This window comes from Rhinatrema bivittatum, chromosome 4, assembly GCF_901001135.1.
Source record: "Rhinatrema bivittatum chromosome 4, aRhiBiv1.1, whole genome shotgun sequence".
In the NCBI taxonomy this organism is placed as follows: domain Eukaryota; kingdom Metazoa; phylum Chordata; class Amphibia; order Gymnophiona; family Rhinatrematidae; genus Rhinatrema; species Rhinatrema bivittatum.
Genome location: NC_042618.1, coordinates 419,236,943 through 419,250,287, shown reverse-complemented (window position 1 = coordinate 419,250,287; position 13,345 = coordinate 419,236,943). Strand labels below are relative to the sequence as shown.

General features: G+C 44.5%; 1 protein-coding gene across 1 annotated transcript in view; it reads left to right on the top strand.

Annotated features, from left to right (window-relative positions):
• The window catches only part of PODXL2 (podocalyxin like 2), a 100,041-nt gene that overhangs the window by 50,798 nt on the left and 35,898 nt on the right, over window positions 1–13,345 (top strand). The window contains 1 exon segment of the mRNA XM_029601316.1: window positions 1,716–2,003. Coding sequence (XP_029457176.1) covers window positions 1,716–2,003 — 288 coding nt within the window.

Below are 13,345 nucleotides of genomic sequence, written 5' to 3'. Positions count from 1 at the left end.
CAAAACAACTGATGGATAGAGACATCCAATAATTAAAAACTCATATCTTAATCCATTTCCAAACATTAATAACAATTTTCAAAACAGTTGATACATCAAATATAACCCCATAATTAAAAGTAATAAGGATAAAACAAAATCCCCTGCTGTCCATACCTGGGAAATTTTCATTTCCAGATGACCTGAGATTGTCATGGATTAACAGGGAGAGAAGAGGAAGTTGTTGCATACAAACTTTCTCCATGCTTTCTCTCACACATGCTCTCACACATGCCTACATATACACACTTGATTGCTCTCTCATGCTTAACTGTATACACACATACACATGCTCGTTCACTCTCTCTCTCTCTCACAATCACACACACACACACACACACACACATTCATATACTCGTTCAATCTCTTGTCACATGATAAATCATATACACATACAAGCTCATACTCTGACACAGACTCAGTCATTCACAGACACTCATATGCTCTCTCTCACGCATACTAATCATATACACATACACACTTATTTATTCTCTTATGTGCAACTATACACAAACATACAGATGCTCATTCATTCTCTCATATGCTCAGTCACACACACACACAAACACTCACACACACACACACTCATACCTCTCTCTCACATGCTCAGTCATACACACACACACAGGCTATCTCTCACAAGCTCATACCTCTCTCACATGCTCAGTCAAACTCACACACGCTCATACTTCTCTCTCACATGCTCAATAATACACACACACACAGGCTCTCTCTCACTTGTTCAATCAGACACACATGCTCATAACTCTCTCACATCCTCAATCATACACACACACACACACACACATTGGCTCTCTCTCACATGCTCAATCAAACACACACACACACACACTCATAGACTCTCTCATCTAGCCTCCAGATCTGCTGAAGCATGGGGAGGGAGGCCAATGTTTCTTGGCATTGTGCGGGCCCCACTGCTTCTGTCTATTGCTGCTCCTTGAGGCCCTGCCAACTATGCTACTTTTCGCTGCAGGGAAAGGGAGGAAAAGACCAATGGTTTTTGCGTCCCTGGGGCCACGCTGCTTGGCATTACCAGGGCGGGGAGGCAGAGGAGAAGAAGACCGATTATTTATTTATTTATTTTTTTGCTGCCCTATGGGCAGCACTACACTTCATTGTCGAGGCGGGGCAGGGGGGAGTCAGGAGTGAGAGCTGTGCTGTTCTTTATTCGAACGGCGGGAGGAAGGAGGAGGAGATCGAGTTTTCGAGCTCCGCAGGTCACGTTGCTATTTACTGGGGGGTGGGGAGGGAAGAGGAGGCTGGAATCAGGTAGTTTTCTCGTGATGGCGCCCCCTAGAGGATGATGCTTATCGGCCATAGGCCATAGGCCAGCTATGGCTCTGATCGCATTCCATGTCTAAGAGCAGTTTTTTTACATTCTTAGTGGGTTTTCAGAATATTCTGCTGATCAGAACATTTTGTCTGAGTCTAGGAGTATTTGTGTTTATAGGAATATGCAAAAAAAAATTTTTTTTTTAATTTAATAATATATGGGGGGGGGGGGGGATGGGTCTGATCATTATAATTTTAAAATCTTCCTCATGAGAATATTTCCATGTGTTTGTACAAGGGAATGATTTCTGGGGGATGTTTGAGAGCTCTTGATTACTATTGCTGACAAGCATTAATGCGTCTTCTGTTTTCTCTCCTTCAAGGGTCCCTCTGTCTTTACCCCGTCGCAACGGAGGAATCCACTGCAGAAGGCCTGACTTCAGCTTCGTTAGTGGAATTCCCAGTGTCTCACTTGGAGGTCCTAGAATCTGCAGAGCAGCCAAATGCGGGGACCAGGGAGTCCGAGGCCATACCCAGCCTCCTTCAGGCCTTCCAGGGATCCGGCTTCTCCAGCCAGGAGAACGAGGAAGCACTGATACTGCAATCCCCCCCATACTTATGGGAAGACGGAGAAGTGAATGAAACCAGCTTGGATCTTGGACCAGCAACGGGTAAATGCCCTTTATCCCATTCTTTCCGTGCAGAATGTCTGGGAATCATAGTGCTCCTCCCTATCTGCAGGTCAGAGTTATAGGTGCTTGCAGCATGGCCCTAAGAATGAGTCAAACAGGTAAGAAATGCAGCATTTTAAGGGAGCTCCCATCCCTGATGTGCTGGCTGGACTTTAGTTTTAAGTGAACTGTGAGATCCTGCTGGCAGCAGCCTTGGCTTTTAATGGCAGTGATGTAGGCAAGCGAGGTTTGGTGATATCACTGATTGCTCTTTTGTTCAATCTCAGCAGTAGAGAGCCCTCTTTAAGGTAAGCGAGTCAGTCTCCCCAGGTCTGAAACAGCCTTACATTAGATGAGACCTGGTATTATTTCCATCAGTCATAATCGGTTGTATAGTCTTGGTAAATGCGGGCTAATTTTATATTTGTCAGAATTGTAGTGTGGTATGTACAGTTCCCAGCACGTGAAAAGATCTGAATTAAATGTGATTGACAGCTCTTAGTGCACTTTGGTTGCTGAGGGAACAGAGTCCTTTCTGGCTGTGAAACTTCTTACTGGAGCAATTTAAGAAGCATCCAGAGAGGTCGGTCAACATGAGGTTTGGTTTGTTTTTGGTTTTTTTTTGCGACCATATAGATCCCTGCTTCACGGTGCTCGAAAATTCTGAGCAACAAGTTACTCAGGCATCTAAAACATGGCAGCTGGCATTGGCCCCAGGCAGAGAAGATGCCACCAGTGTTGTAGGCCCGGTCCAGGCTGAGACACCACAGCCCGGAGCTGCCCCCTATCCCTAAATCCCTTCTGGAGGGCTGGGGGGAAGAGGTGAGAGTGTAGGGGAAGGAGAAGAGTGTCAGAAGGGAGAAGCAAAGAGAGCTGGGAAAAGGGGAGGAGATGCAACAAAAAGCAAAATGTAAAGAAGTAAGATAAAAAAAAAATGCAAAAAGAATCTCCAAGATAACAAGAAAAGAGGTGGAAAAATGAGAGAGAAATCCCCTGACTCCTAAAACATTTTGGCTGGCACCTGTTTTCTAAATATTTGTCCAGCCCTGCTGCTTCAGATGTGCTCCAGCTGTTGGCGGATTATTTTAACAATTAGATTTATCAGGGAGGTGAGAACAGCAAAAGAGGTGCTAAATGCTGGCTTTAATCCCAAGAGCTGGGAGCTCAGCTCATTTGGAAAGCACCAGCAGGCAAAGGCTTGACGCTAGCTGTATGCTCCCCCTCCGATTTGCATTCCCATGCTGACTCTCTTCATTTCATTCCTGAGCAGGTGGTTAGGGTTGAAAGGTAATGGAAATCATTCCCATCGCTGTGAATTGAAGGAGGCTGGGGGTTGCTGAGGTGCTGCCACCAGCTGAATGCAGGGATGCAATTATACAAAGAGCATACATTTTGTACCAAAAAAAAAGTAAAAGTCTGTGTAAAAGAATTGAAACTGGGATCTCTAAGAAAAGAGACATAAGGATGATGGTGAGACCCAATTGCATGTGTACTTTTATGCATGCGCGTGGTACGTGTGTGGGGGCGGAGTTGGGGCAGACTTGGCATGCAGGCTTTTGGAGTTTCAAAAGTTGGTGTGTTAAGTTGGCATGAGGAAGTTATGCACTATTATGGGCAGGTGGCACTTCCTGCGTGTTACTTGAGCACAGAGGAGGGGGAACTATACTCCCTCAGCATTTTTCAGTTTTTATGTGCATAAACATTTCTTTGAAAGTTAGAGGTAAAATCTGTGGGGTAGATTTTAAAACCCCTACGCGCGTAAATCCAGGAGGATTTACGCGTGCAGGGCACTTGCGCGCCAGCGCGCCTATTTTGCATAGGCCGCCGGCGCACGCAAAGCCCCGGGACGCACGTAAGTCCCGGGGCTTCCTAAAAGGGGCGGGAGGGGGCGTGTCTGGGGCAGGGGCAGTCCGGGGCGGGTCCAGGGGCATGGCGACGGTTCGGGGGCGGGCCAGGAGGGTGGTCCCGAGTCCCCCGGCACTGCGGCCTATGCCGGGGCGGCGCGCGCAAGTTATGCCTGCTTCAAGCAGGCGTAACTTGCCCAACAAAGGTAGGGGGGGGATTTAGGTATGGCTGGGGGGTGGGGTAGATAGGGGAAGGGAGGGGAAGGTGGGGGGACACGGAAGGAAAGTTCCCTCCGAGGCCGCTCCGATTTCGGAGTGGCCTCGGAGGGAACGGAGGCAGGCTGCGTGGCTTGGCGTGCGCAGGCTGCTGATTTTGCGCAGCCTTGCGCGCGCCGACCCCGTATTTTATAAGATACGCGCGGCTACACGCGTATCATATAAAATCTGGTGTACTTTTGTTCGCGCGTGCGTATTTTTTGAAGATCTACCTCAGCGTGTAACAGGTGCGTGCAGACTAACAGCCCCTTCGAATTAGAAGGCGAAAAACCTGCATGCTTTACATCTGCTAGTCTATGCACAGAGTTTTTTTGGTGGGAGGGAAGGGGGAATTTTTGCATGGATATTTTTGTAAATGTAGAAGTATGCGCCTAAATGCAAATCCCTCCCCTGACTCCCTGCGGGTACACTTATGTGCCTACAGGATATATGCTGTGGGAAATTATTTTAAGCAGCTAGTTAGCTTACGTGAAGAAGAATATTGTACCGCAATAGAAAGTATTGAAGTAGAGAATCGCTGATATTATTAGTGTAATTATTTCTATAAGGTCTAAGTTTTGAGAATAAATATGCCATTTTTCTTAGCCTGACTGTATCAAAAAACAAGTCATGGGATCAGATATATTAAAGAGCAGTTACTCAGGAGGCTAAATGTGCTGATTTCAGTGGAAAACAGGACAGTAGCGACTTGGCCACACCTAACTGCTTGCTGATGTGATAAGAACAGACAGTTGGAGCCTCAAGAACACATGGGAATAGCCCAGAGAAAAGCTGAAACTAGCAGAATCAACATAAAAAGACCCACTTTCAGCTAACTGTTTGAAATCAGATAAAGAATAGCCCAGAGGAAAAACTTTTGGACATTACCAGTGGTTTATGAAGTGCCTGATGAGCTGTTGCTGGTTTCCCGGCACTGTGTTCCCAGATTTCCAAAGATATATCAGGCTCACACTGAACTATTTTCAATGTGGGAAGTATTTTTGTGTATATTCCTTAATGCAAACTCTAATCTTGTATGCTTTTATTGCTTATTCTCAGACTTAAGTAAACATTCTACACTTATAAATAAGTGTGTTGTGTAATCTATGACAAAATAGGGCGATACAGTATTTAAATGAGGCCCGGCGGTAGAAACGGGCAAAAGGAGCGGTGGCTGTCAGCGGGTTTGACAGCCGACACTCAATTTTGCCGGCGTTGGTTCTCGAGCCTGCTGACAGCCACGGGCTCGGAAACCGGACGCTGGCAAAATTGAGCATCCGGATTTCGACCCGACAGCCGCTGGCCGACTTCCAATTTTTTTTTCTTTTTTTTAAACGTTTTTAACTCTTCGGGACCTCCAACTTAATATCGCCATGATATTAAGTCGGAGGGTGCACAGAAAAGCAGTTTTTACTGCTTTTCTGTGCACTTTCCTGGTGTCGGAAGAAATTAGCGCCTACCTTTGGATAGGCGTTAATTTCTGAAAGTAAAATGTGCGGCTTGGCTGCACATTTTACTTTCTGAATCGCCCGCGAATACCTAATAGGGCGCTATTAGGTTCGGCGGGTTGGACGCGCATTTTCCGCCCCTTACTGAATAAGGGGTAAGGGAAAACGCGCGTCCAATGGCAGTACAGTGCGCTCCGTTGGAGCGCACTGTACTGTATCGGCCTGATAGTTAATAATGGTAGATAAAGACCAAATGGTCCATCCAATTGCTTACGGTAGTAACTGCTGCTCTATGCAATGGCGAAACCTGGTGGCCAGATTTAGGGCCCATGATTTGCAGGGTTGCAGAAGGAGCCCTGATGCCTCCTGTCCGAGGACTGTCACTTTAGTGACTGGGTAGGTGAGTTGAGAAGGCATATAAAATAAAGGAAAAATCCTGGATGGTTGCGAGTAAAGGTTCCTGGTGTCTGATACCAGCCGAAAGCCCAAAAGGAAAGGAGTACATTTCCAGGCTCCCCAAAAAAAGAATCCTCCAAAGGTAGTGGTGGTTGGCAAGTTAAGGGTGTTTTGGAGTAGCCAGTGCCCAGTTGCCCCTCACCGCTGTGACAGTTCAGACCCTCTGCCATCGCCTTCAGTAGCTTTGCTTGTGTTTTTCCCACCTCTCTGGGTGTGATATCCCAGGCATTCTCCTATTTCTCAATTTAAGAAATAAGTAATTGTTCAGAATCCTTATGGAATATAATAGTAATTATCCTGTCCTCGCGAAACGTTTTGTTTAGTAGAGGTGAGTTGGCAAAAAATGATTTGTTTTTTGTTTCACTGGGGGCTTTTTGTTTCGTATTGTTTGTTTTTATTTTAGTGCATGCTAAAAATGTTAGCACACGCTAACTGAAATGCCATCAGGTCCCTTTCGAATGTTATACAGAATGCCATGAGCTTTCTCTTGCGACGTAGCATTATAAATACCTTAAATGCTGTAGTATATAAGTGCATCTATTTATTATTAAGTTTTTAAACTATGCACTTGCATAAAAATATTGCCACATCAAGAGAGTTTGGTTTCTGACGTGGACTTTTGGGGATTCCTGACACTGTTTCAGGTGTTTTCCAATGAAATATGGTAGGTGCTGACATGTCGTTCGTGACAGTCACTTTGGGATATTCCATGCACCAAAACAAAATGTCCCAGTAAGTACTACTACTACTTCTTTTTGTCGTATCCTTTTCACAAACTGAGGGACCAATGCAATATTTGTGCATAGAAAATAGGCGTGCCCAGCCTCCTCTCCTGGGCACGCGATGCAATATTTAAATGAGGGGTTGCGCTAAAAAGGAGGTGCTAGGGGAAAATTATGCATCTCTAGCTCCTCCTTGGCATCGGGCACACAGGAGAGGTGGCTGTCAGCGCGGGCTGGGAAAACAGACACTCATATAAAACGGCGTATGGCATATTAAAAAAAAAAAGTATAGTCCATAGCACTGTAAAAACATAAAATAGATGATAAAACTTTCCACATTAAAACTATTGTCTTCCTATTAAAAGGAACCAAGCTGCCCCAGCACTCTTCCCTGTTCGCAGCCCTCTCCCCATGTCTCACCCACTCCTCGCCAGCAAATTAATTAGGCCTTACGGGAGCAGTTCTTGTGACAGCTGGCTACTTGCCAGGCAGCTATCCGGCCCTTTCCAGAGCTCCTGGCCCAGTGGCACTGCAGAACCCCAACTGAAACAATTAATTGAATTAGCCAGCAGTCTGGGACTTTGTTTCTCTTTAGAATTTAATTAGAAACCTTGCATGAGGTAATTTTCAATAAACTCTGCAGCAGCAGCACCAATGTAAGCAGCACTTTTTTATGTCCCAGACTTCTGTTATATTCTCGTGTCTCAGTCCACGTTCCCCCAAGATTCAAGTAAAGCAATTTCTGCTTTAAGGACATCTTTAACTATTTGTCTGTCTAGCTCTTTGGTCAAAGTCCACAAAAGACATTTTAAAGACTTACAATAATTCAATCCCTGAAAAAATGTGGAAAATCAAAAAGTATAACTAATTTTGTACAGCCTTAAAAGTATCTTATTTTTTCTGTGCCGTACACATTTTTTGCTATCATATTAGTGATGCCCGAAAGAGAAAACTCACTATCAAATGTTATAATATGTTGCATGAAGTTGTATCATGCATAACTCTTTCACATATCTGGACTGATTCACTGAGCTGTAGAAAGTGGTAAAGCCAGAGCTATAACCAGGTAGCTTCGGAATATGTACATGTGCTGTAATTTTAAAAAGTGCATTTAATTAAACAGATTAGAAATTACTCAAGCGGAGAGCCAGCACAGGTCTTGTATTTGCTATACAGGCCAACTCTGAAAGAAGTGTTTGCATATTCTCTAATCATCTAATCTTCATTCTAATATCCGTCGCTAGAGAGCCCCCATTTCTGTGCTTTACACGGCAGCACGGCAACAGTATCCACTTCAACGTAATTCTCACCAGCATTTGCGTGGCCCCCCCGCTATAACGTTGGAATGGAGATTACGTTAGATCAGTCGCTAATGGATTGTTTTCTCATTAATAAGACTAGTAGATGTGCAAATATTTTTTTTAAGATTACTCTTTGAAACAGCCCACTATAGGTGAACAGAAGACCTGGGTCGGGTTCTTGCCTATGAAATGAACATGAACAAATTGAGAATATTGGGGATACATTTCAGTTTTGCTAGCGGAAGCTTGAAACACTATCCTTCGTTTCCTAAATGTAATCCTGGCAGCAGTGATTACAGAAACAAAACGGATATCAGTGAAGCAGTTTCAACATTCTCTGGAAAAATATTACACCGAAAAATAAGGATGCTTTCATATTGAATAATCAAGTTTCAGGGCTTATTAAATGGCAAAAAAGAATGTACAAAAGTGATGATTCAGTCACAACTGAAGGAGGGATTTTGAAAAAAGTATTGGCATGTCTGCAAGTGATTTAAATTTACAGATGACACTAAAATATTCAAAGTACTATACATACTCATGTATAAGCCTAGAATTTTATGCTCCAAAATATGCCTGAAAAGCTGAGTTAGGCTAATCCATGGATCACAGCCAAATTTTAGACCAAAGTATCCCCTAGATTCATCAAAATGCATTAATAACACATGGATAACGCCCACGATTCTACAAGGCCATCATAGTAGTCAAGTATTTATATCTCTATAGGAGGGCCATCTAATAGGTCGAGGTGAGGTGTTGGTGGTGGTTTAGGGGCCAATTTGTCATGTAGAGTGAGACATACGAACAGCACAGTGCACCTTGGTGAAGATTTGACGACATTTGGAGTGAGGAAAGTCTCACAAAGATGCCATTTCTACTATGTTCTCTCACCCTAGCTCGATGGACTCTATAACAGGGTGCCATCAAGCTAGGGTGAGATAAAAGTACTCCAAATAATGTCAAATCTTCACCGACGTGTACTGGGCTGTTCGTATGTCTCACTCTACATGTGAAACTGGCCCCTAAACCCTAAACCACCCCCAACACCTCACCTTGACCTATTAGATGGCCCTCTTATAGAGATATAAATAGTTGCACACTGTGAGGGTTTCCCCAGAGGCTCTCTCTCCCCGCCCCCAGCCCAGAAATGGCTAAAATACACTTCTAAAAACTTATTGGGCCAGATTTTCAAAGGGGTACACGCGTAAGATACGTGCGTACCCCCCAAAAACCTGCTCGTGCCGAGTCTATGTTGAGTAGACTCGGCAGCGTGCGCAAGCCCCGGGGCGGTGTGTCGCGGCGGTGCATCATTTGGGGCCGGGGCTGTGGGCATGGTTCCGGCCCAGGGGTGTTTCGGGGATGTGGCCGAGGCCTCCGAAACGGCTCCCGGGCCTGGGAATTGCGCGCCAGTTTAGGTAGGGCTGGGGGGGTGGGTTAGGTAGGGGAAGGGAGGGGAAGTGCGGGGGGGTGGAACTGAACAGAGGCAGGCTGCGTGGCTCGGCGCGCACAGGCTGCCAATTTTGCACAGCCTTGCGTGCGCCAATCCTGTATTTTATCAGATACGCGCAGCTACGCGCGTATCTATTAAAATCCCACGTACTCTTGTTTGCACCTGGTGCGCGAACAAATGTATGAGTGTGCGCAAATTTGTAAAATCTACCCCTCTGTGAATTGCATTACAGCCATTTCAGGCATAATGCACAGCTTAACGCCAGGAAAAAAGGTATAGTTATTTCTGGTGTTAAAACCATGCGATATTGCCCCTCATTTTCATAAATCCTGCCCAAACGCCTCCCTGATCCCACCCCTTCCAAAAATTTGCATTTGTGCTGTGCACTACTATTATCATTGCCGCCGTTATGGATTTATCATGTGTGCTGACGCTATTCTTATTCGACATCTCTTGACGTCATCTATGAAGGCATGATGGAGTAGCTTAAATTTCATTTCCCTCAGGCTAGAATCAGTAGCATTGGAATATAGCATTTTAAAATACTTGGACATGGATTCCTTGGAAATATCATCCTCCAGAGCCGTGTTCCAGTAAGCAGCAAGATGTTGGTCCTGTAGGTGCTTTTTACATAATTTATGCCATTTTGAAATAGAATTTTGCTGAAGCTCATGAGCAAAGTAGACCTCCATCCGAAAAATGTTGTCCTCCCATTTAAAGCAACCCAAGTAATGTTGTGCTTGAAGGTATGCAAAAAACTGCCTGGGAGGAATTTGAAATGTTTGACAAAGCACAGCAGAAGAGAGACCAGCCGGCCTATCATCCTCTTACAGCTGCAAGATGTGTTTGATTCCCAGGAGAGGGGAAAGTGGACACCCCTGGTGAACTCCGCATTGCAGATAAAAGGTTCCAGCAAAGAACCGTTGATGAGAATACTGAGACTTTTTTTTTACCGATTTTCCCAGGAGATGGAGAGAAAACTCAATTCACTGATTCGAGATGCGGTGATATTTTTGGTCATCCAGGGGCTGAAGCTTGGGAAAGCTGCAGGGGTGGACGTCCTTGTATTGACTAAATTTTATAACAAACTCGTACCTTCGGGTAACTTACCACCTTGTATGAAAGTCTGTAATTGTTGTTTTACCTAAAAAGGGCAAGGACCCCTAAAAACCTCTCTGTAACATTGGAAAACAGATGTTTGTCTCTCCATTCTATCTCTAGCACCCCCGCTATACATGATCTCTGACCACCTATTCATACCAGGTTGGCCAGGAGCTTACTCGGCTTATTGCCAAATCAGTATAACTGGTATTGCAAAATTCTTAGAGACTTCACTGCCTTCTGATGTAAGAGGTGTTTCAAGGCAGCACACCCTTGGTCTACTCTAGATTTGGATAATTCAGACAAATCAATCATATGCTGAGATTGAACAGTTTTCAATGTTTTTGTTAAATTCAAAATATCAGTGTTTCAAATTCTGTTTGTTCTTGCCACATAAGCAATTATGTGACCGTGCATTACTGTCTTACCTGCCTCCCAAAACAGAGACGTCGAGATTTCTGGGAATGAATTGGTCTACAAATACTCTTTCCATCTCCTTTAAATACACTTGAAAAGATTTGACCAAACGGAGTTCTGGACTCATCCACCACGAGAAAGGGAAATGCTGAAAGCCACCTTACTTCACTCCCACAGAAACCGGAGCATGGTCAGATAGAGATGTGGAGCCTCTTGTGGCCTCCTTCGCCCAAGGGAACAATACCTTATATTTTATATAATAAAAATTATAAATAAATAAATACCTCAGACACCGATAGATAATCCAATCTGGACTAGGATTTGTGAGGGTTGGAATAGACAGTATAGAATGCTCCCCTGGGTGAAGAACCCTCCAAATATCTAGCAGACCCAACTCCCTGCACAAATAATTAACGCCCAGTCCTTCATCCATCCAATCAGGATCCTTAGCAGGCTTGCAAAGTAATATGCCTACCAGATTTATAAAGAAATCATGAATATACATTTGGCATGTAAAGATTATAGAGAATCACTTTGTTGATGCAGAGTACCCACAGCAATGACATACTGCCCTTATCTTGAAGCTGGCATTCGACCTGAAAAGGTAATTGCTTATGTATAAGGATTGCAACACTTCACTTTCTGTTAGAAAGGAGGAGTATAAACATTAATGCTCCCCCGTACTCTTTTTAATTTCTTGTGCTCTTCATCTCTCAGGTGTGTCTCCTGTAGGAATACAATCTGAGAATTCAGCCTCTTGATTTTTTTACATTTTACCGGTGAATGGCTCCCGATTACATTCAATGTGGTTATTTTAACCCTTGCCATGACCAGACATAAGCAGAAGAAAAACGCCACTGCCCCTTTCAGAGCATGGCAAAAGAAATCCTATTCTCCAGAGGCCCCCCCAGTCTAGACCTCCAGAATTCCCTAGTCACTCCGAGATTTCAGGTTTTGGTCCCCCACACAAACGTACTTCCTGTTTCCACACATGCACCCCCAATGCCCTACTCCCCCGTCCATCCATAGCTCCATTCATCTCCATTCATCTCCATTCCTACACACTACCATATCTCCTGAACTCATAGCCATAGCACCCCTCCTGCTCCTAAAAACTAGCCCCCCCCCCCCCCAGTTTCCTTTTATTTATTTCTTCCTCTGGGGAGGGTGTCTCATCAAATATCCTCTCCCTTCTTTGAGAATCTTGAACCTGGTATGTAAAGCCTTGTCCCAAAATCCACTTAATTCAATACCCATATATATCTATCGCAACATTTTAGATAGAATGGCCCAACAGATTTTTACGGCCACTAGATTTATGCCATTTGTATCCTCTGGATTAATTAACCATTTAACATTCTGTCCCATTATAAACATACTGAAAGTTATCAACAGCAACACATACAACTTAAACAGAGCAAATAGTTTGCTGCAGACGCGTATGCTGCCCCAAACATTCCTGCTTTGCAGCTTTTTGTATTCTGCACCATTCAAGCTTCTTGTGCAGGCCACTTGCAGCTCCATTTATGTTCAGGCCCTAAGCTTTTTCCCCATCCTGATACTGTCACCCCCCTCCTTTTCCTTTTCCGAGGTGGACAGAAATGTTGCAGCCTCTGCCTTAGTAGAAAAAAAACAGCATCTTATTGTTGAAATGCACTCAAAGCTTAGCCAGGAATAGCAGTGCAATGTGGATCCCCCTACGATGCAATTCTGAGCAGACCGTCGACATCTCTCTCTGCTGCACAGCCATTTGAACTGAGAAGTCATTGAAAAACAGGATTTTATTTCCCTGGTACTCCACTTCTGCATGCTACTGGTAAGCACGCAGTAGATTAATCTTGTGTGACCAGTTCAGAATGTGCGCCATGACAGGCCTGGGTTTATTGTCCCTTGCACGCGGTGGCCCAACCCGATGTATGCGCTCACACTGAAGGCGATAATCCAGAATCTCCAGGCTTAAGCAGTCAGGGAGTCACTTTTCAAGGAACTCATATAATTCCTCTTTGCACAGTGCTTCTGGCAAGCCAATAATTTTCAGATTATTGTGCTTATTATGATTTTCTTGCTCCTCAAGGCACACTGAGTATCGCATTTCTTTCCATTTAACTCGGCGATTTGGCGCTCCGGCTCCATCAGTCTTATCATCTTGAGCAGTTATGCAGTGTTCCGCATGGTCTAATCATTTCGACTGCCCCTCCAGGTTGCCTTTAAGATCGACCATAGCAGACGGAATCTTGATTAAACATTCATCTAACGCCACCGACATGCTATTTGATATTTGGAGGAGTACCTCTTCCAATATTGCCGCCAGTATTTTTTCTCCCTTGTTCGTTGCTGCCATTTTAGGG